The sequence below is a fragment of the Ischnura elegans genome, chromosome 9 (assembly GCF_921293095.1).
Source record: "Ischnura elegans chromosome 9, ioIscEleg1.1, whole genome shotgun sequence".
Taxonomy (NCBI): domain Eukaryota; kingdom Metazoa; phylum Arthropoda; class Insecta; order Odonata; family Coenagrionidae; genus Ischnura; species Ischnura elegans.
The window spans coordinates 46,702,722-46,727,625 of NC_060254.1; the positions used below are offsets into that span (position 1 = coordinate 46,702,722).

General features: G+C 37.7%; 1 protein-coding gene across 6 annotated transcripts in view; it reads left to right on the top strand.

The window, feature by feature from the left end:
• The window catches only part of LOC124166043 (formin-binding protein 1-like), a 300,513-nt gene that overhangs the window by 245,172 nt on the left and 30,437 nt on the right, over positions 1 to 24,904 (top strand). For all 6 annotated transcript variants that reach the window (XM_046543628.1, XM_046543630.1, XM_046543629.1 and 3 more), the window contains exons 4-7: positions 17,348 to 17,495; positions 18,765 to 19,022; positions 19,939 to 20,124; positions 21,677 to 21,994. In XM_046543628.1, coding sequence (XP_046399584.1) covers positions 17,348 to 17,495; positions 18,765 to 19,022; positions 19,939 to 20,124; positions 21,677 to 21,994 — 910 coding nt within the window. The remainder of the gene's footprint in view (positions 1 to 17,347; positions 17,496 to 18,764; positions 19,023 to 19,938; positions 20,125 to 21,676; positions 21,995 to 24,904) is intronic.

Consider the following 24,904-nt stretch of genomic DNA (forward strand, 5'->3'; position numbering starts at 1 on the left):
GTCTCTATCAAAAAGTATCGCTGTAATTACGAGATGGTGAAAAATCGTCCGCTCAAATTTGTCTCGAAGCATTGTCGACCTTATATGGTTTTTTATCTTCCTTTCTTTTACGAGTATTATCTACCAGGTGGCATCTTCTCGAATGATATGTGTTACCGTTAAAATCATATTTCATTCAGTTGAAAGGAGGGTGCCAGCTGTATCTTCCTTACACATCAAAGTGGAACAGTAATTTTACACGGTCCAAACGCCACTCGATCATTCAATGTAAGTAAACTTTACCCGTAATGCGGGTGTATTCAATTGTCCATAGCTGATTTGTGTGGTCTTTGTAATTGGTTTTACTCTGGTGCTTTGTTTTTTGTCGTACTTCTCGGTACCTATAAGTATTGATGTCATAAACTTAGTTTATCATACGCATAATGTAACCAATTCCATTAATTAACCTTAATGGAGAAAAGGTGTTTCTTTTCGTGGAATTCAAAAACCTTATGAGTCGCTATCGGGCGTAATAACAATAATCTAAAAAAAAGGTCATAGCATCCAAAAGATCATCGGTCAGCATACCAAGAATGTAAAATGCGGATAGAAAATTCTGGGAAAAATGAATCGCATGAAGCGTTCCACGAAAGTAACAGCATTGTATTTTGTAAAAGCCTCGAAAATCCTCAGATTTCTTTGATGCAGTTCTTCTCTCCTTTAAACTACTGGTTTCTCCCTGCGTATTTCTTCCCTTAGCATTAATAATATTCCTACTCGTGGGAGTTGAAGGAAAAAAAACTTTTCTTTTCCACTTGGTGATTTATTTTATCCGACCATGGTTTCGTTCCATTTTCGTTTATTTTCAAGACACCTTGAAAATGTTAAACTGTAACGAAAAAATTGTCGGACAAAATAAATCACCATGAGGAAAAAGCCAAGTTTTTATTCCTTCAACTCCTACGATAAAGGATTTTCACCAAGTTAGCCCCGCTACTGTCATTAATATTCCTACTGATTTTAATAACGCTTTCGTCACACTTTACTGCAAAATATTGGGCAGATGACAGAATAAAAAATCGCTGGACGCGTCACTTATTTCGTATGGTAATTTAACAGTTCTCTTTTCGTAGGCCTTCCTTCATTCAATCCCTCTTATCCGTCGTGAATCGTCGATATCCGTTTCACCGTCTCCTTTAGCTCTCTTTCGAATTATAAAATTCGGCACGCCATTCCTGTCGGAAAAGGATTTTTGGAGAGTGGGCTGCGGGAGGATAGTGAGGCCTTTTCCAGAAGAACGACTTGAAATCGTGAGTGGGACGGAATTCCTCTTCCGCCCGAAGAACCGAGCAGTTTGCACGATTCAGGAAAAGAAGGAAGTTCAAGAATTCTTCTTCTAAATTTAAATTAAATGAGGTGCCATTGATTGAAGTTTTTTATTTCACCGATGAAAGTTTGACAATTCCGTGCTGTCCGGGATGTCGGAAGTGCTCGTGTTCATTTTGATGCCAAGTTCTATGACAACGACGCCATGACTGCGTCATTAAAAAAAATATATCGCGAATACTTTTTTGAAATAATTTTTTTGTGTAGCATATGTAGCATAGTTTTAATCGATCTTTTTCGTACGCTTAAACAAAAATAGCGAATAGATATATAGCTATTACAATAAATGTAGTGAGGAACCCCTGTATATTTAATCTTGCTTGGTAAGTTTCATAGAACAGCACTGGTACCTGTAAATAACATATTACAGAGCCAAATGACTACGTTAGCGAATTACTTTTTCTTAAATCTTGAAATCACCTATTCAGATCTTTCACTGCTCCTGTATCTATAAAATACCTATTGTGAAATCAGATGTGAAAAGTGGGAAAAGTACCAAGTAAATGAAACACAATTATACTATATCTACGTAATACCCTTTCAGTACGATCTAACATTTATTATGGTCGTTTATTGTTAGAAAAGAGGGGGGGGGGGGGGTAGTGAACGAATTCCTATATTCCTATACGTGTCCGTTTGACAGACGCTAATAGTCATTCGTCGTAAAACATAGCGTTTCGGCTGTTGGAATAAGGAAAGCATTTTATTGTAAGATTCGGATGAGGTAATATGCTCGTGTAAAGATGCGCAGCGTCCAGAGATCTTCCGTTTCGGTATGAGGGCGTTCACGGCCGCTGCTACGCCCATCTGTCGCTCTCATTTGATTAATCAAATACGTTCCGAAATAATATTCGACCGTTTACTTTCTTCCCTCGTCGTATCCCTTGTATAAGGAGACAGGCGTCCACTGCTTGTCTTTGTCAATTTCACTGACCTCTTTTTTAGGACCACCGAGAAGTGGTAATTGTGATGCATGAGTACTGGGAAGTAAACGAAAATGACATTGAGCTCAGTTGATAAACGTCTTGCTATCTTGATCAGTTTTTTCATCAGCCTCTGCTATTTACACGTAAATTTTTTGGGTTGTATTTTCCATGGTTCAAAATTTCTCTGTGTAGAATTACTTGGCATCCATGAATTTTAACTCGTAAATTGATGCAAAGTTCTAACGTGCCTTTATCAATGTTCGCATATTCATCGTCTTCAAGTTTTCTGGTGTGTGTCCTTCACAGTAAATATGAACTAAATGGATTATCAGCTTCTGGGTATGCCACCAAGATTTAGGTGGCAAAATCTGATAACACGTAATGGGTTTTATTGGCTGACCGCGATGATAGCGTTTGTTTGCATGTTTTTTTTATCTAGTACACACGGAAATGATGGTGTATCTAGATTTAGTGAAATAATCCATCGGTGAAAAAACTCGAAATATCTGTTTAAGCATTAAAAATTAAATACTTTTTTTCACTAGAGAAGTGATAAATCCTGTTAAATTTCGACGGTAAATTGCCAATTTTAGAACTATTACGAGACGTCTTTATTTGAGTGGTCGAAACTGCCTGAATTTATTCTGTATAACTGGGTAAAAACGTTAGTTTTAAGTCTTGTTTTCCTCAACTTCAACTCTAAAATTAGCGGTGTCTTGTAAGGTATGTGCAAATTCATCCATTACTCAGTATTTAATGAAACTTTTACAGCACTTAGGTGTAAAACTTAAGTAATGTAATGGGAAATAGTGATGGACTGTAGCGACGCTTATTGCCGATATAGGAAGCGCCCTTAAAATCTGTACTGAGAGTTCGTAGATTCCGCTGACCTCTTTTTCAGGACCAATGGCGATTGTGCTGCATGTGGACAGCGAAGTTAACGAAATCGACATTGAACCCCTTTTAAAGCCGACGTGCTGTCAGGTTCAGTTTTGAAACTTGCATCTCAAGGAGGCCGTACTGCATTCGAAGAAAGCGTGGATTGAAAGTCTCTCGGAGCTCCCAACAAGGTCCCAACGCTTGAGTTGCAGCCCTAAAACAAGAACTGCATAACGGCGATGTTGCTCAACTTGATCTTGGAGTCCGACCTTATATACATGCATACACTTATCGAGCGGATTACCATGTTTACCACACCTTTCCGTCTGCACACTCAAGATTGCGACCTAGTGAGAAAGTGGAGTGAAAAGTTATCAGGTGTGCGCGTATTTTTTTTCTGAAATGCATTCATGCAATCTGCCCTGAAATATTTTTTGATGTGACCGGGTTTTGAACCCGGATATCCCGACTACTATTCTGTGACATCTATTGAGCCTGCTTTTTTTCAAGAGCGAATTTTATAACTCTCCGGTTTTTCTCTCTCTCATTCTTGCTATGGCGTTTACTTTTTGTACTTTTCGTAGATTTCTCCATGTAAGATCGAAGATTATTTCACCGATGTATCTCTTTTCTCACAATTTAACGATGTAGTAGTCATGGTATAGTGTTTGGAGAAGGCGAGCGACAGCTAAGGTCATTTGCAATCCTAGGGTATGGTAAGGAAGTAAGGTTGGAGAGAAACTCGGCGTTGGTATTAGCCAGCTCTTAACGAAAGGCGCCAAGGGGACCACGGCTTAACGTCCCACCCGATAGACGGGAAATATAGTCCTCATTATATAGGAAATTGTAGGTATTCTCTATTTGCATGTGCCTTGTCGTCTCATTCTGGTACATATATAGTATTTTCCATGTACAAGAAATGCCAATGAAAGAATTGCATGTATGCGTTGATAGAAATGGTGTTCACCCTTCAATATTTTTCCGCATTAGTAGCGTAAATCGTTTGCCTGTAGGTGGGTATATCTTCAGAATGTAGCAGTGGTATCAGCACTGATAAGCTAATATAAATTCACTGGTTATAAAAAAGGAATAGTATTTAATAGAATTAATTGTTGAAGGCGTAAATTTGTAGAAATTGTAACAGACATGACGGAAAAATCTCACTTATTATATTCGCACACTTATATATACTCCACGCTAGGATACTTCTCTCCGTTTTAAAATTATATAGGGTATAACTAGTGATACTGAGGTTGAGCATAGAGCACCATATATAAAGTGATAATGTCTGTCAATACATGAATCTAATCTCTGTTTCGTATTCAACATTCTGACACCATTAGGCCACCCATAGCTGGATAGTCAGTGCAGTGTTTTTTTTTTTTGCACTTTTTATCTAAGGTGGTCAACCTGCCATAACGTAGACTACATTTTTCCTGGCTCCATCTAGGCGATTTATGCTCCATCCGGGAATAATTATTACTGTCCTAAAAATCCTGCTCCAGGGGTCATTGGAACGCGCAAGCCTTTCTATCCCGATGAGGTCGTAGACCATGGGGTAGGCTCTGGAGAGTGGAGTTCCATAAAATCTTTACATTCTCTCCCTTGATGTCTCAGATTTTTATGGGCGCAGTGATATATTAGCACGTCCATAGCCGTTGCTAAGGGTAATGACCCTTGCTGCTCTCTTCCTACGCTACCGCAGTAACGAGGAAGTTCATCAAGTTAGTTGCATCAAGCGAATATCGATTCTACAGTTTTTGGCCACGAAACTTAAATTTCCTGGCTACGTGCACGTATCAATATCTACCATTTACTGTATTCCTTCTGTTACTACTGTGGCCTAATGGTTAAGAGATCAACCAAATAGCCTAGCCTCCCTACGATGGATCAGATTTTAATGATAACTATAATAAAACGCACTTTGATATCCGGGTAGAGTCTGATAATGATGTTTGAACCAATGATAGCGTCTTATATAATTCGGTCAAGTTCAGAGATGGGAGGGATATGTCCCGAGTCTGTTTTGGTCCTTGAGAAGTCATTAAATTGACTTGCTACGGGATGTTGCTTGATGGGAGAACCTTGTTTGCCGGGGATGAACTTCATGCTTCATCTTATTTAGGCACGGAAGCTAAAAACTGAGAAATGTTTCCGTAAAATGCACTCTAGACTTTGGTGCGAGGAAAGCAGTTCCGACGCTGCAGTTTCCCCACGGAAGTAACTCAATTTCTGGAAACAAATGGCATGCCCTGTTGCCTATGGAAAGAAAATGCAAAAGAGCATCGATAATATTACTTAATAGCATAATTTGATGAGATGCAATGAAATAAGATTTATTGATCTAATGTGACCGAGCCTTCTGAGAACAAAATGTCACTAATCATTGACGTTGTTAATTTCTTACAAATAACAGAGAATTTTACTAAAAATACCTCGAAATTGAAAATCGAATATCTTAAAAACATTTCAATAATCTGGAAAAGAATATTTGTAAAACTATATAATTACTAAATACGGTTGTTTATTATAAATGATACGTATAACACACGTTATTTACTCTATGCATACACATTGAATGTGTACATTGCGTCTTATTGGTCGATTTGATTAGTACTAAAACTATGGCCTTAGAACTAGTGGTGTACTGAATCAATTGTTTAAGAGGTAATGATGACAAGTGAGGGTGATCAATGATAAACGAGCAGGTCGTGTTCCATGTAAACCTACCCTAAACGGTACCCTACTTGTAAGAATAGCATCCCTTTGGTCGGAATCTATGATATTTTAAGGTGAAATGGAAAAAAGACAATTCTCAACCAGAGTAACACTTGCCTTCCCGTACTAATTAAGTCTTTTCTTATCTTCCTACATTTTCGTAGTAGTTCCGGAATTTATGAAAAAGTACGTAAACAGACCTTTAGAAAGCAGACCGTTTTTAGCTGAATTATTCTATTTACATTGAAAAATAACTCTATTCACTCAGGGCTCGGGTATTTTATCAGAGAATTTATCATTCATGGCTGCATACTCCACTTAGTGGAAATAGCTTTTAGCTTTCATCGATAGCTTCAACGTTCACGCCCCATTTAATTCGCCGGTCATTGAGCCGCGGTAGCTGGATGAAGATGCATACCTGCTAATCAAGGTCCCAGCACGGTTAGGGGCTAAATTCCGTCGCTAGAACCGGCTTCGGCTATTGCTGTGCAATTAACCGATCGATTGGGAATCCCGGAGCAGTCTCTCAAGTTGATGTCGATACTTAGTGATAGTTAGTAGATGCATATTTTCTTTAAAAAGCTGCTTCGCGTTCATTCCTGCCTAAACGGAAAGAAATAGGCTTGAGGAAACGCATCGTCCCCGTTCGGCCTGTATTTTCTCTAAGCGAATAACCCCTTGAAAACGCACGCCATCATCTTGAAATGCTCAGGTTGTTTATAGTAAAATCTTGTAAGCATGTGTCTTGAGTTGGAAAATTTTGCGTCAGTATTTTCTTCAGATGTTTATTCTTCTTTTCGTTCTTCTCAAAAATGTTCGTCGTGAGATACAGGCAATTGTGGAAGGATGCAGATTATGGTTTTAATTTTAAATAATTTATTCAAGGCTACTCTTTACCCAATTACGCGCACGGGTTTCGAAGTAAAATCAAAGAATAGATAGTAAAGAATCCACAGAAGGAAATTCGTTGCTTAAAATCATGTTTAGTTTGCTAACAGTTACAGCAGCTAGCCAACATTTTCTTGAAAGAATCGGGTCTAAGGATACCTTGATTAGAATCCCTGTCAGAGGAAATTATTTTTTCGTAGCTATGTTGTTTTCTTTTGGTGATTATTTTTGTTCGTTTGTCGACCAATTCATTACCTTCGTGCTTTTTTTGTGAAACCAGCTGATGAAAAATTTATATGTAGTGAAATAAGTTTTCATTATCATCATCAGGGATTATATTCAGCAGGTCCTCAGAAACCTTTCCTAAGTTTGTTTTGTGCCAATTTCTCATCCCGTCGTGGTCTGTCTGCTAATCTAGCTTATCTATAATTCTCCTCCTCAGTGGTACACCACTTTTTCCATCATATTAATTTATTATTTTTATATATTTTTATTTATTGTTACATCCCCGAAAGTAGCACTATTTGCTTTTTGCATCGGAGTTTTCGTAACAATCTTTTATACGAACACCCATGCCCTGGATAGGGGCAACCTACCCACGTTGGACTCGAATTCGCGACCTTCGGTTTGGCAGGCGAGGACTTTACCCCGCCGCCACAGAGGCCGGCGATTCTTTTAGTTTTGCTTCTTTTTTCGACTGCCTAGCAATCACAGTCTAGATGAAGATTGCTGATCAATCGAAACCGAGAGTAAATTTTTTATATTGTGTAGCATACTGAGTGAAGTTTTTCGTCTTATTCAAGGAATTATTAACTGGAATAAGCACCGAAAAAAAAAACGTTTCCAAAAAAAATGAGTTCCTGTTGGCCTGCATATGTTTTCTCGCGTGGGATTAGATTTCGGCAGATCTGCCGGGAAGGAATCGTGGTCCGTTCGCTTCCGAAAGTGGAGCTGGCGAGACGGGGAGGTGGGGGAAGGAGGACCGGGGCGAGTTATGCGGGTGGCAATGACCTTGAGAGGCGGACAACCCATACCACCAACCGACTCGATTCGACCTCTCGTCCTCATCCCCAAAAATCCTTCGTTAATTCGATTCGCATGGAACATGGGTAAAAAAAAACTCTAGGAGGTTTCAATGGAGGAACGAAGCTAAAGTTTTACTCCAACCGTTGGAGCTTCAACTTTGAATGTTTTTTCACAGGAATCAGGAATCATGAGGGTTCAAGGCGAACCCTCTTAAGGATACAACACACCGGGGCCGGGACCCAAGCCCGAGGCTTGATCCGCCCGATCACCCGGGGAGGGGCTGGAGAGGAAGGAAAAAGGATAGAGGCGCCGTCGCGATTGGAGCCCGCCGACGCCTCTGGGAAAGGATAGGAGCGGAAGGGAGGGACGGGGAAAAACACCTTAACGCTACAGAGCGAAACCATGCATACGCAATTAATTTTCTACCAATTCTAGTAGATTTTTCTATGAGGAAGAAAAATCTATCGATCGGAATCGGTAGATAATGTTTTTTCACAATGAGAAAAATTAATCATTTAACGATATCTTGACTTCAGTTACAGTAGCAGGTCGCTAATAACTTTCAACAAGAGCAGGCGTACGCCGATGCCAGGTTTCCCTCCACTCTTCGCTGACTACCCCCTCATGTCTCAAGTGATAATACATGTCCCCCGCCTCCTCCTGGTACCCATGAACAGTGGCGCAGCGAGGGGGGGTTTTGGGGGATAACCCCCCCCCCCCCCGCCTCAAAGCATAGAGAAATTTTTAAATTTAATCCGTTTTACTTAATGGATTAGTATCACTTATAGAATAGTGTCTGGATTAATATAATATCCCTCAAAAAGCCGTAAAACTCGCCATTTTGAACCATTAATCTTAAATTTTTTTCTGATGGAGGGCCCCCGCAACTCCCACTTACCCTGGCGGGTATACAGTACCTCCATACCTCTAAGTATTAGTTGCGCCTAAAACCCCCCAAGCCTTAATTCTTAGCTGCGCCCCTGCGCATGAGGACTAAGTCTTTGCATTGCGAGAAAAGAGATGATGGATGAATTAATTAATTAATTAATCACTGATAATTGATGGATATCCGTGGTGAAAAACATGAATGCATCCCTGTAGTGAGATGGCATCCATGTGCAACACGCACCCAACTTTTTCGCGATCATTCGCAGAAAAATTGCTTATCATATGCAGCAATTTCGATTACCGTTACTGGACGACAGACTGCGTCTCCATATTGTATGGAAATCAAACTTCAATCCTCAAAATCGTTTCTGAAACTCCTGCAGTAAGAGATGGGCCTCGGTTCCCCTCAAAGTCTAATTTCTCCTCGTTCCTATTCATTCCCCCGTGCTTCCGCCCATCCAATTGGTTGGCCCTTCTGCCCCATCCGAATCAATTGGGGAAAGAAAGTAGTCCTCGATCAATTAATCCAGCCTTTTCCCTTACAGACTCTCTCCCTCTCATCCCTCCGGCATCCCAATCCTTTTCCTACTTGATCTTTTACATCCGCAGTGTGCCACTAGCGTGTGAAGGAACGCCAGCCTTTTTTTATTGCTTTTTTTAGTTTGTTTAGTATACCTACATATCAGATAATGTTTACGAGTTCACGTTGTAGAAATTGTTATTCGTCTTTTAATTCGCTCGAAGATGAGCGTATAAAATAGTTTGGAAAATTACTGCAGCTGTTTATATCTTCTTAATAAATACAGGTTTAATCGAAGTTATCACGTAAAAGTGTAAAAGAATTTTATTTTTTCTATGATTTTAGTAACTCATAACCGAGATAGGTGACCAATTGGCCGAAATCATGTTGCTCCAAATGTTCAATTATTACCGTGGGAAAAAATTCCCGTGGATCGGGAATCGAACCTCGGACCTTTGGCTTTCGGGGCCACTTGTTGTGGCGTATGCTAATCTCTTTTGAATTCTAATTCTTCTATCCAAATAAACCTTCGTGCTTGACCATTGAAAGAGTGATGATAAAATTAAAGTTGGATGTGAAAGATTTCAGGCTTTCCCGGAGGATGCCTGAAATTAATGGGATGAAAATTACCTGTTTTGAATCCACTCGGGTATTACACCGGGTCATATGGTTCATATAATGGCCGACGTTTCGCTAGAATTATTTTATAGCATTCTCAGGGCTGAGGAAAGATCGCACTTTCTGTTTTTCCGGTTATTTATTCGATTTTTCATCAGATGGGTCGTCACCACCACCAATCAGCGATTTCAACATTGGGCTCGACTTATGGTTTCTGCCCAGCCATATTAAGCGCTCTTGTTTACAGGGCCATCATGAAAGAATGGTACGGTTTCAGTAATTCATGAGTAATTCATAGGAAGATTAACGCTCCTTGCATATTAAACGTTTTCGCCCGTGCGGGAAAAAAACCGCTCGGGCCTTTTTCTATAAGTCCACTGAAGAAGTTTACGAGACTTTCACATTGTAAGGTAAATGTACCAATGCCTGACCCTGAACCAGTAGCTGACCCCCATTTCCTTACTTAGTAATAAGAAGAACCTAGGGCACTTACATTGTAACCTTTATCCTCATAACTAATCATAAAGATGTTACTTTGTTGCAAACACAGTTGATTTGGCAACAGAGTCAATAGTTCCTTGGCAGTTGCTCATTTTCAGTGGTGACTACATCCTCTATCCAATTTGAGGCCGTTTGTAAAGAATTCTGATAAGAGGTAAGCTAGTCTTACGGTTAAAACACGGGCACGATTTTTAGCCGCATTGCAGCCGTCCAGAGCCACACGGCTGCCGTATCGTCTTTCTGCTTGGTGATCCACGTAAACAAATGCACTCTCTCTCCCTAGACGGTTTCAGTCGTGCGGGAGCTGTCTCCAGTATTGTTGATGATAATCTTAGTGCACTATTAAAATCGTACAGTATGAAAGGCAACTGGCCACGGTTTAAACCCTTGCGGTTTTTTTCCCGCACGTGCGAAAAGGTGTATTGTGCAAGGAGCGATAGGGTGGGCGAGATTTTCATGGGCTGCCCGATCCCCACTTGAGTGCCTTGAGGAAGGCACTTCAAGTGCAACACTCCAACCGGCCAATAGGACGTTAAGCCGTAGTCCCCTTGGCGCCTTTCGTTAGGTGTAGCCTTACGTTAACGCCGGGTTTCTTTCTTGCCGAGTGATTAAGGGCGGACATATTTATATTTATTTGGTGTATAAAAAAAGTGTTTGAGAAGACATATTCGAAAAAAACATAAAATGTAAGTAATTCTGTTTTCATTTAAACCATGGTTAAAGCCGCACTATTCTTTTGTGATAACCCTGTATTACAAGAGCACTCAAGGTGGCAAGCAGCGCTGTAACCCAAAGCTGAGACCAGCATTGAAATTCCTTACTTAGGTATTAGCAAGGAAATGGCGGAAGTTTCCGAGTGGAACACTTAACGTTGAATTACTTTATTAAACCTAGACACTTCTTCTTTTAGGTACGTTTTAAATAAAAAAACATGGAAACGATCGCTCTCGTCGTGGCCAACCAATAAGACCCATCACGTGATCTCAGATCTTGACATTTTAATCTTGGTGGCACACCCAGGTGTCCATAATCCATTTAGTTTGTAATTAATGTGAGGGGCACACAACAGAAAACTTTAAGAATGTGAACATGGTAACTTTGATAAATTAACGTGAGAACTTAGCGTATTCGAAAAATTAAAAAAAAAACATAAACTGTAAGTAATTCTGTTTTCATTTAAAGCATGTCCAAAACCGCACCATAATTTTATGATAACCCAGTACTATATTTGTATGATCTTAGGTTTTCCCGGCGTATCTGTTGCAGAAAAGTTTCTCGGGTTTTCCACCGGTTGATGTCGTCCATGTCTCCCGAAGTTTCGATCCGCGACTTGCTGATCATTCTCAGGGGATCTTCCGAATGCCGTTCTTGGAAAAATTTCCAGTATATATACACACCCCATCCGAGGTCAGGTGTAACCTGATTGGTTCACGCGTGATGTGGTTTTCCCGCCATTTTTGTTAGCACTATATTTAAGTATACACCCTTATCTGTGATGTACATACATTTATTCAGCGAATTTCTCTGGGTATGATCAACCCAATTATGCAGATGTAGACAACAGCACCCGTCCAAAACAGACGTCAACTGACCACTGGATATCCTCCTGCGTTTCCCGGTCAGCGCGCTCCAGTTACGTCTTCATTTTTTATTTAACCCGCTTCGTGGGTCTGCGGCGATTTAAAGTATAAGGCATCATTCATCGTGACCTGTTATTAGGTTTTTTATTGCTCGTTCCCATCCTCCCGCGGTGGGAGGTCAGGGGGAAGTCTTGCGATCAACTTGATGTGTTTACCTCGCCGTTCACTTTTTTCCTGAGACTTTTTTTAATCAAAGCGAATGAGAGTTCTGTGGACACCTGATTGAACTGGTTTCATGAGCCCATTTACAGCATTCTTTAGCCAATTCAATTAACTGTTCGTTTGATTTCTTGCGTGTGAATTCAGCGGATTTCGGAATATTACGGCCCTAGGAGTTTTTTTAGTGATTATTTTCCCCTCGTGGCTAGGAGTTTTGTTAACTTACCGAAGTGATTCGTGTGCATAATACAACGAAATTGTATTCGGTCGTAATTGATATCAAATAATTTTTCTTGATTATCTTCAAAGTAGTATTGTTCAATTTTAACGTTTACAGCTTCCAATGAATCAAGTGGTGCCCATTTGCTCTTATTCTATCTGTTTAAAGGAGAAAATACGTTAACGAAGTAGTCACGTGGTTTGTGGTTTAATACTTTTAATAGTTTCGGGAGCGAATATCAAAGAAGGAGAAAATCGAAGCGGAACCAAGGGATCATAAGGATTGGAAAGAAATTACTGGGGAAAAACGGCGAAAATTTAAGAGAGTGGAGAATGTCATAAATATTTTTTGATTATTGTGTATCGATAACGTAAACGCTTGTTAAAGGTATTATGATATTTCAAGTAAATCCATAAAAGAATGCACGTTATTACAGAAAATTTTACAATTCCAGAAGTAAATAATTGTTGCTACTACAACACCCCCGCATAGTAAATAATAATGTCAGTATTTTACATCTAGTGCGATCCATCAAGCAATTAAACCATTTAAGACCCAAATTTTTTTGCCATGAATTGTTATTAAAGTTTGGTAGCCAGGTTGCGTAAATATAATCAATGGAATACGTCAGTGCAATTTTTTTTCAAATTTCCCTCACACATGTAGATTTTGTCAGTGCTGCTTCAGAGCAACACTGGGCCGACTGGGAACTTTTTCAGATTTATCCACTGTAAATGACTATTTCAAGCTGGAAAAATTATAAATAATTCGAATCAGTAAATATATATTATTTTTATTGTAATTCTAACCAAATTAATTTATCGTGAGGGTTATTTCTGTTAACTAGTTATTTCAAACGCAAACTCATTACATGCATGAAGTGTATATTTGTGTTTAGTTCAAAGTTGTAAGAGTATGCCATGAGAATGACTAAATTGTTTAGCAGGATTGCTTGCATGAACCAGATTTACCCATCGTTCCTTGGAGACCCGTTGTTACTTTGAAGCAACACAAATTTCTTATCAAATTTTAAGGTAATAAACACCACGTAACTAGCTTGTATCTTTAGTGACAATTGAATATAATCATTTATTTTAATAATATCTTTCATAAAAAATAATTAACGATACTCAATGACAAAAAAAATCTTTCTAACAACCAGTGTGTCAGCGAAAGTTTTAAATCGTTCTGCATATCTCATTTCATTCTCCCCCATCATAGCGAGATTTTCACCGAGCATCACCTTGTGGCGTAAATATTAACTCCTAAGATACAGCTTTCAATGAAAATTAAAGCTGTCTAAATAATATGCATTCCCTATGAATTTCAGGCCCTTGAAATGTATGTTTCGTACATACCAGATTGGGCGCTATAGGGTTAAGGTTGCTAATTCCGGCATATAATCGTGCTAAAATTATGTTTACCATACTAATGCTATTTAACTGACAGGTGATTTATTGTGAGTAAAGGTGGTTAACAATGATCCCAGGCCGTGCAAAACATGTTGATTCACAAAGGAAATACAAAAGAATGCTACAACAAAAAGATTTAAGTAAATAGGGTGGTACCTCTTCTTAACTCTGTGATGTCTGTGCTGCGTACGCTGCTGAACCTATAATATTATACGCATTCAATTCAATGGGCTCGCGTTGTTGTTACTTTGATGGTGGGAAACGTACCTTCATTTAGTCGCTAGGGAATGTCGGTACTCTGATTCGTTTGGTGGCTTGTCGGGGCAAGCCGTTTCGCTAATCAGGGGTTGCCCGTAATTCGTTAGGTCAGCACATGTAAGGTTTTCTCTCCGCGAAAGGGGAGCAGTTCATTAACTTAGTGACGGTAGCTGCTTGTTGCGTTTAGTATTAGGTAGACGTACTTTCTCCGCTCTTCTCTTACTATTCATGAATGGACATACCTTATTTACGTTTATTATCAAAACAAATTTTGTGTACTATGGTACTACGTATATTTATCCTTACATAACGGTTCCAACGACTTAACATGAAAGGAAAGATAATATCAAAATCAGGATTTATTTCTTTATTTATTTTCATTTCGTGGCTATATATGGCCATTCTACGTCGTTCATATACTTAGAATCAAAATAGTACTCCAAAATTGTTTACTTATCTAAATTTGATTGCGCTAGTTCTGTTACCAGTGCATCATTTGCCAGGAATAGGTGTTCGCATAATTTGATGTTAAACACCGGTGCATTTTTCTAATTGGAAGTGTTCAAACGAGAAATTTATGTGCAAAGTAGTTTTTTTATTAATTTCCGCCAATTGCTTAATTTTTTATCGCGGCCTTCTGGGAGTGAACCAAGATTCAAATGTTAAGAAATAAGTTGCTCATTGATCTCGTAGATCATGTTTTCCTCGTCATTGGCGATTGAGACATTGAGATCTATTGAATTAAGTAAGCTTGTGTGTAATTGATGAAAATGTGGTTTTATCCTGTTTGTATAATAGTTTCTTGGTTATGGCAATGGTAACTAGGTTAATTATTCTCGGCATTGTATTTTTCGTAATCGATTTATATTTTACAAATAGATTGCCCACAATAAAATCTTATCTCCTCAAGTACATGATTTTAGCTGAAGCTTTTATTTCCTATGAAATAATGCCTTGCAAGACGCTTTTATTTTCAAAGTGTACACAAAATAATTAAATATTTAATAGGTTTAAGTAAATAAAATCAACATTCGTTACTATTTTTCATTCGTTATTTCAAGGAATGGTATCACAAAAGGTAACCACTGGCAGTTCTGGAGCAGTTTTATTAAAAATATTGCGAGTAATATGTGACATTATATAATTATTTATGTCACGTTCTTCAGTAAATTTTATGAACTTTACTTTTTGTTGCTATCGGAAATCGATGACCATCAATCCTACATTCGGTTTATTGATACTCATCATTGACCTAATAGCCAAACGACTGCTTCTTAAAGCACTGATTTAAATTCATCTAAATTTAAAATAACCAAAATGACCTATCGAAAAAGCCTCTCAACATATTGGGATCGCAGGTAATGCGTCAAGGCGGATAATAGGCATCGATATCTTCTTTTGCTGATTGTGATTTAGTTTAAAAAATAGAGACTCGTATTTTTCCGCGTTTCGTTCCGTCGCCAACTTCTGGATCTATTTCTTGCGAAAAATCGACCGCCTTAACTGATTAAGTTGAGTACGTCACGAACTCATATCAGTGAATCTCCGCTTCTCAAGAAGGATTTGATTCTTTCCCGGCGAATGGTGGCTGTGAATGTCTTTCGGGCTTCCCACCAGGTTAGGCACTACTCCATTTCTGCCGAAATTTCTGTGATGAAATAATATTTCATCTAAACGTCGGCAGAAATGGTGCGCCTAACCCGATGGGAATCCCGTGAGACGCTCACAGCCTCCGCTTCTCAGTTGTTCCTTAATCTTGTACATGAGCTTCACGTGGATCGTTGTTGCCTACACTCTTGTTAGAGATACCTTTCCCCTAGTTAACCGAATTTAAAGCGACCTCTATCCCATGCACCAGTCTTTCGCTTCCCCCTTCGATGCGATGTGAATTCACCGAGGGCGCACCGTCCGGGGTGGAAGGGCCGCCGCCGCGGCGGTGGCGTCAGCGGCCGCTTCTGGAGAAAGGGGGTTGTCGCACTCTTGCCGACCGCGCAAGTTTCCTTGTTGGATTCCGCACGTTGGCGGAGACGCTCCTGCGTTGGTGGTCGCGTCTTCCATTCGCTCTCGTAACACTCGCCAAAGACGGAGCAGAATGCGCTCAAAATGACTTCCACGGCCTATCTCCCCGCCTCCTCTCGTCAGCTTCCTTCCTCGTGGGGTTCCATTCCCTTTGGGGCAGTGACGTCTCGCGACCGGTTCAGCAATCGCCGGAAATTTCCTCCTGAATGCGTGGTTTTATTCTGTCGAGTGCAGTCGCCCCTGTCTGCAAGGGAAGAACAAAAAGGCTTTTGCCGACAGTGGTCGTCCTCGGGCCTTGGGAATAAATTCTCTTGGATCGGGAGACGAAACACGATCCTAAGGCTTTCCGGTCCCCGTGCCACTGTGAACATCGCTACGCTTTATAACCCAAAGACTTGACAGTAAAATAGAACACCTAATTTAAATCTTTCCTGAACAGGGCTGAAAATGAATACATTTTTGATGTTACTTAGAAGCAACATTGGGTTATAATGGGTTAATCCCTTTTTTGCGAAAAATTCTCATGACCCTGGAATCAAACCAAGCTTTACTATTTAAACCATTACACTACCGAGGTTCTATATTGCCATAGCTTTTTTTAAAAGAATTCTCTGGATCCGGGAATCAAGCCACGACTTTAAGCATTGCAGGCTGCTGTAATGACCATTGTGCTATCCAGGATCCTTTATTCCCAATTCATTACAAAAATGCTTGTATGCTGGGAATGGAACTGCACCTTCGGTTTTCCTGACCTCTTTGCTGACCACTCCAGTGTCCACATTCATTAATATCCTAAATTTACTAATAAAACTACATAGCATAGAGGTCTTTGCAATTGCCTGTGAAGCCATAGTCCCATGGTTCCATTCATTCTCAATAAGAATTTTTTTCCGAGATAATTTTATAATTCTTCAAATTTTTTGTGATTTTGGTTTCATATGTTGTGCAATATAGATGAAAGTTAAATATTTCTAGATGCCATCACCAAATTGGGAGCCCTTTCTGATTGCATTATTTTACAGTTGGTTGAAAATTGAGTTGAATGATTATGCAGTTCATTTTGCCAAACCCTCTCAAAATACCCTTGTTTACAGTTAAATTCTTGATTTACAAAATTTTGACTTACAGTTGGTCCATTCAAGAAGTTTTTAATTTTGAAATTCTGTTTTAAATATAATTTTTAAAGGAATAATCGCGAATAGCTTTGTAGTTATTTCTAAAAATAAAAAAGCATTACATCTCGTAATTGTGTTATCAGTTGTTGTCTATATGTATTATTTGTTTGCTAAATTTGTTATTCTTCATTCTAGGTACAGTACCTGTCGTGCCTTTCGTGCTGCCATGACCGAGATCAATGACCTTGCTGGTCAGCATGAAGTTGTTGCGGAGAATCTCCAAGCTCAGGTTATTCAAGAAATAAATGTCCTTGTTAAATACTGCAAAGAAGGGAGGAAAAAGGTAAGACCATTATTACATTTATTATTTTTTAGTTTCCTAGGTTTAATATGAGAGCTATTCTACCATTGAATATTTATTTACTCGCCTCAGTTATATCATTATCTCACAGGGTATAAAAGGAAAAGTAATACATATAAGAGATTTTTTTTAGGATTGAGTATATATTTCAAATCTAACAATATATAGGCCCTGATAATGCCATATCTCCTGGAAGATATAGTTTCAGTGAGAATGGTTCCTATACTAAAAACAGTTCTGCTTTTAAATGGCGAATCCTTGTTATAAGATCCTATTTACTATCAAAAAGTGAATAATTACTTTGTTTTGATCCTGCTACTGATAATGCTCATGATTGCTCATTGTGTTCAAACCAAACAGCCTCTTTGATCCAAGTTTTCATTCAATTTGTGTTTCAAATCATATTAAACTTCCTCTCTGTTCCCAGGTGACTTATTTAAGTTCATTGTGAATATGTGTGCTAAAGCTGAATTTAGATCTGTATTCCCTGTAAGAAAAAAGTTTGGTTCCATTCGCAGCTTCCCTTGCTGTTACGTAAATTAAAAAGCGTTATGGTGTGTTGCCTGTGGTTTATTATTACATACCTTAGATCTTATACTTTAGTGAACCTTTGACTGATTTTTGTAGCAGTACAGAAGTAAATATTGTAAAAACAGAAGTTTTTTAAAACATTTCTCTGTAGAGTAAAATGAGAAGGATGGCTGAATGGCTCCAGTTCATCCACTGGGAGCTTATTCTTGTTGCCACTTTGGGCTCAAATTAATCTGTTTTCAAAAATATCAACGGCATGGTTTTAAGTGCAGAGCGATACATTTATTCTCAACATTTGCATTAGGGTATTCACAATCACTAGGAATACTATTGGTAAGTTTTGGATTTGATTTTTCTCATCATCACACATATAAATTTGCATTAACAACCAAAATTATGGCTTATTTCTCCATGAAATTTTGATCGCTAATTCCATCAACAATGTGAGTGATGACTTTTTTAAACTCGTTAAATGCAGGGTGGGTGATAACGCATTTAGAATCCAATTGGATTAAACTCTGTGGTAATATTTGTGACAACAGCATTGTGTTCTGGTGGAAAATACAAATTGTTTCTTGACTCCTTCAAAACTCCAAATCATGACCTTTAAGTGAAGGACTTAGCTGGATAAATGTATGGGTATGAGTCCCAGTGAAATCACGTACTTACCAGGTATCAGTGTGAGAAGCATTTAAAACGGCATTTTTATTCCTCTTGCAGCACCTTCAAGAGGGCTCTCGGATGACAAATTCCCTTGCTGCCCAAATTGCTGCCCTTGAGCGCTCCAAGCGTGCGTACGAGAAGTCTTTCAAGGAGGCGGAGAGGGCTCTGGAGGCATTCCAGAAGGCAGATTTGGATTTCAACCTCTCTCGGGCCGAGGTTGAGAAACAGAGGACAAACATGACGATCAAGCAGCAACTCTCTGACGAAGCACGCACGGACTATGCACATCTTCTCCAGAGAACAAATGAAATGCAGGTAATGTAATCACAAAAAACTTACTAGTGATGAGTGGATGCCAAAATTTGATCATAACCAAATTTATTTTGAATCACACCCTATTCGAATTCCTAATTATTCATTTTGTTAAATCCAAATACCTAAACCTTTATCATAAATCTAAATTTTTGAGACATGATATATTTGCAGTAGATATGCTTACAGTGTAGGGAAATACTGCTTTCGAACAGCTTCGAATCCAGAAGCATCACCCTTTGTAAATAAGAGAAATGCTACTAATCATAGGAACTTCTCTCTGGTGTCCTGCCTTGTTAATGTGCATGCATGTTTTCCAAAATTTTGGCTCATGACTCAGGAATCTCTGAAGTCGGTACCCTAGTCAGCTGTAAAAATGTCAGACAACATAGACCCATTAATCCAACTTAAAGCCCAAGAAAAAGTCGTAAGAATCAGACACTGAAAAAGCATTAAAAACATACTTCAGCTGCAAGAATTTTCTTATTATAATCTAAATATTTTCATTTCTTTCATCAATAGATTTTTCAAGTTATTCTTCCAAACTCATGAATTAGTTATGTTTTAGTGAAATTCTTGTGTATAGCAATCTCTTGAATAGTATTGTAGTGTTCAAATATCTAATTCATAGTATCCATATTGAGGCTGGCAATAATAGCTTGAAGCAACTTGTCTTCTGGTTTAAAGAAGAAGGTAAACAGAAAGACTCAGGAGTTAAAGATGCCACTAATCTATGAATTCAAACCAGTTTCACATCTATGATTTAACTGCACAATAAAATCTTTCTCTAATATCTTTCTCTCAAATTATAACTAATCATTTTATTTTTGTGAATTTTGGAGAATCAATAATGTAGAGAAAATAGCTTATGGAGTGTGTATGTTCTTCTAACTGGTGATTTGTATTGTACTTCTTCCAGACTCAACATTACCAAGTTTTAATGCCTGACATTTTCCGGCAGTTACAAGAGCTGGATGAAAAGAGAGTGAAAAACATCAGAAATTTCATGATAAAGACTGTAGATATTGAACGGCAGGTTGCACCAATAATCAGCAAGTGTTTGGATGGCATTGTTCGCTCAGCAGATGAGATAAATGAGAAGGAGGTAAGACCAATGTTTATACTCGTTTTTTTTTTCAATACACTTGGTGAAAGATGATGAGAAATTTATTGGGTGGGTGTACTAACTATTTTTTCTTTATCCAGGCACGTAGCCAGAAATTTTCTTCAGGGTTGCCTATACTGCAGATTTTCTGTAAAATCTCACTCATAGTAAACCATTTATTTCATTAAATAATTTATAAATTTCATTTATACTATGCTGAAAGTTTAACTCGTTTGTTACAGCTGAAATGAACGTAGGTATAGTTGTTGATGATCTTCATAGGCATTCTGTCCTGTTATCTGTCCGACTTCTTGAAAATTTTTAAACTTTAAGGCTGTGGCAACATTTATTAATATGATCTGATTTTGAAAGTCTTTGTTCAATTTCTGATTATTAAACATCCTTGTATTCTAATATAAGTTAGTCTCAATGCATCCGCAGCTAGAAAATTCTGATGAGGTTCCTTAAAAAAAATTGTTTATCTTAAAATTTAAATTAAGTAGCATTGTACACTTATATATTTTATTCATTGTGGCTAAAACATAGCTGTAGAGTTCTTGGTATGAGGATAACCACCCCTGGGCTTGTCATCTTCCAAATGGACGTATTGTGGGCAGTTGTCAAAAGGGGAAAAAATTTCTGGGGGAGTGGAAGCCTGTGACATCATGCTTGTCTTCGTATACAAACATGTTTTCAATTACTTTTTAGAAATATTGCTCAAGTTTTAAAACTCTGGTAGTGAATATATGATGTTTACCCTAGTTTTAGGAATGTGAGACAAAGCTAATGCAAAGATTTTCTCCTACTTATTTTTGCAGAGAAGAGTTTCTTGATTTTTGGTTCTGTAGAGGAAAAAAATAATGTTGCAGAAATTAATCCAATTCATTGACTTATTTATGTGTGTGAAAAATGTTAAACAATGTGGGTACATGTTTGTTAAGTTTTGTTAAAAATTCCTGGCTTACATCTTAAAAATTTGAATTTTTTTTTAAATTTGCTAGTTGCTATATTTTTTGGACCCCTGTACCCTGTACTAAAAGGTACATGATATGATCAATGGACTTCTTTAGTTTTGTGCCAAGGTCACTATTCTTTTTTAAATCTTAGCAAACAGTTACTCATAATGTATTTGCATTATTATAACTGATTTGAGAATGTGTATTCACCCTTCATTCTTGCAATCAAGGTTTTGGCCTTAATTTAATTTGTTGTCTCAGGCGTGTCTTCATGGAATTTACTTAACATAATGAAGTGTAAAATATTTTCAATTACTCCACAGTTTTTCAGTCTAGTTTTTGATTGAGATTTCAAAGTAAGACTCCCATGATACCTATTTGAGGATACTTATAATGGCTGTAATTTTTTGAAGTACGATCTAATTGATGCTCACTAATCATAGCTCATTTGCATATTTTGGAAAGCTTTGTTATCATGCTGTTAAAACTTTATGTGGAATTACAAAGCTTTTTACATTTCATTTTGCCTTAATTTGTTTGTTTTTTGGGAATGAATTGGTGTGGAACTAACTCTTTTTCAATTTGTTCTTCGTCAGGACACAAATTTAGTGATAGAGAGGTATAAGTCTGGATTTTCCCCGCCTGGTGACTTCCCGTTCGAAGACTTGAGTGCTTTGCGCAATGGAGACGGCAACGGCATTGGCGTGGGGATCGGTGGTGTGGGTGGAACGGGAGTCGGTGGCCCTGGCGGCGTCGACGGCACATTGGCTCCCCAATCATCGGCCACGCTATCCGGTCACCTACAACACCATCCGCTGTATCACAAAACAGACTCTGCCACAGTGAAAGGGACGATATCTGCTGGGAAGCTAAAGAAGAGAGTTGGTCTGTTTGGAATTTTTGGATCCAACAAGGTACAGTCACTTGTTCACCCTGTTACTTTGATATGGATATAATTTAGAGTAGGTACTCTTTTTTGATGCCGATTGAAATGTTTAATAGTTGGTTTCCATAACTAATTTTTAGTTTTTCTTGTAGTCATGGGTAAGCAGGTAAACGGAAAGAAAAATCTATTAATTAAAAGGATTATGTTTGCTACAGGAACTAGTTTTTGATTGAGATTTCAAAATATGACTCACATATCTATGTGAGGGTTTAGGATTAGGTTGTCGGCTGGTATTTTCTGAAATGTGATCTAATTGATGCCCGCTAATCATGGTTCATTTGCTTATTTTTGAAAATTTATGCGTTAGGAATGCAACGATGATTTTGGAACAATGATTTTTACTCTAGGGTTATTTGTAAACAGTTATTTCTAAGTTAATTTGAAGGTAATTTTCGTATTTTTTTTTCCATTTTTATGACATAGGTTATAGGTTGGATGCTACTTTTGTAATCCAGGGAAATATTTTTGCTCTGTGGTCACAGGGATCTCTTGCAGATTTTGCTATCATTTAATTTTCCATTGCTTTTTGTGCTTTTACAGAATCATCTCAAGTTCTCCAAGTGTCAAATTAAATTTGAGGCTTCCTAAGCTATTTTTCCTGATAAGCTTACATTGATAATGCTTCCCGTATGTAATGAGACAATTTTCCTCAGCTTGTTAGACTTAAGTTTTTTGATGAATCTGAAAATGGCTTCATTTGTAGATATCCATCAGAACATTTAAGTTACATTATTGACACACCTGGAGGTCTCGAAAGAGTGAGACAGTAATGTTTAATGATGGCCATTTTCAAGTATTTGGTACACCAGCTTATCTTAAGCAGCTTTTTACGATTATAGGTTTCTATTTTTGTTACAATTTGTTCCAAAGTCAGTTAATATTAAGTATATATTTATGGATGTGAATATTGATTCGAATGTTCACTTATCTCTAAAATAAAGTGTGGAATGACTATTTGATGTTGCTTGAGGACATAAAGTTTTAGCCTATGACAGGTTTGACTGCAGAAGTTTTTCTTTTTTCACTCATAGAGAGATGCATTGAATTGTATCTTGGCATGATCATGTTGCATTAATGGTTTCAATGCACTCTGAAGTAGAATACATCAAATTCACTGTTGATATGGTGGTGGACAAGTGTATGTGAAATGATACCTGCATCACTAGAGAGAGTCTGTAGAACTGAAGAACCATTGATTCTGTGGTGAATTAAGTGCCTATGAGACTTTTTAATTCTAATTATTTTCTTAATGATCCAGGTGATAATGATGTGATTTTTCTCATTAAGATTGGCATAGAAAATCGCTCCATGCTCTTTATGCGAACTAATTTCTGTATCATTGGCTCGAAAAACTTAACAGATTAACGTGTCATTGTGGAACGAAAAAGTTTTTGTATTATCTTTGGTCATTGTCTGCTATAGCAATAAGAGACAAAATATCCACAATGAGACGTAAGATTGAAATGTACTTTATTGGGTGGAGTACAGTTACACTTCTGAAAGCCTTGAAGAAATAATAAGTATACCTTAATGAAAAACTAGTTATAAAAAATGTGTATCTCATCGGCTGAAAAGTACTATTTATTTTTCATTCTCATAGCACTTGATATCTCATGAAAACAAAATGCATAAGAGATATTCAGGTAGCTACATGTGCAAATCAAATAAATATCGTTCCAAAGAGCCTTAGTTCACATAATTTTCATCACTAGGCATGCCGTATGAGCCATAGTTATTCAGGTTTTTCAGTTCTGCATGATCTTAGAATAGTTTAGACTAGTGACTTTGGAATGGCACTGATGGAAGTTTGAGTTATAAAATATTTTGAAATCTTGATACTGATTGTAGATTTTTATGAGATTTTATATTTCAAATACAATTCAAACTTAACATTTTTCATCATAGCCTTATTTCAATTTTCAAAAAAGCTCTAAGTGTCCATTTTCATTTAAATCAATATAATTTGAAGCTTTGAAACATAAGAATTACTAATGAAATAAAGGAATATATCTTCTCTTGTTAAATTATTAGCGATGAATAAATTCTTTGAGCATGATTTTTTCTCCTGTCAAAGTACACTTTGTTACCCTTCAAGTAATGTGTTATTTGATATTGTGCTCATTACTTTTTGAAGTCAAGTTAGGTAAAGGAGTGATAAAGTTTCATTATAAGCTAGCCGGTCATCAAAATAATGCATATCGACTTCCTGTAACTCTCTGTTACAACATATTGAGCAATTCTGTAATAGATACATATTGCTTTTTGACATTTTCTTCTCTCAGGATATTTGATTCACTTCAATGGTATAATTTTTTATGAATTTAATACATTGTCTTGTAATGCAATATGGATGTTGTCCCATCTATCTTATTCACCCAAGGAATATTGAAATGCAGTATACGGAAGTAGTGTCATTTTGAGAAGAAACTTGATGTTTTTTTATAGCTTCCCTCTTATCATTTACTTTTTATCTGTATGCATTAACAATTTTTTCTCTTTCTTTTTTCTTACAACACACTCTCCTCATGGGGGAAAAATCATTTTATTGGCTGGTGACTGATTTGCACCTTTCCCCTTTGCCTGCCCTTCAATATATCTTCCTCACCGGACAATAAATTCTGACTAACCACTTCAACCTACTGTTTTCCCTATTTCCTGATTCTATACAACTTTACTCCTCTCAAATTATTCCCCTTTCCAATCTCAATTTCTAAATACTCTCAAATTCTCCGGATTCCCCAAATTTTCTCTAATTCTAATCTCTTCACACTCAATTCACTCGATACTCTCTTCAATGACGTACAACATCACCACATTGAAATGACCCATTTCCTCTTGCAATGTGGATGACGAAATCGCTGCTCCTATCTCCCACCAT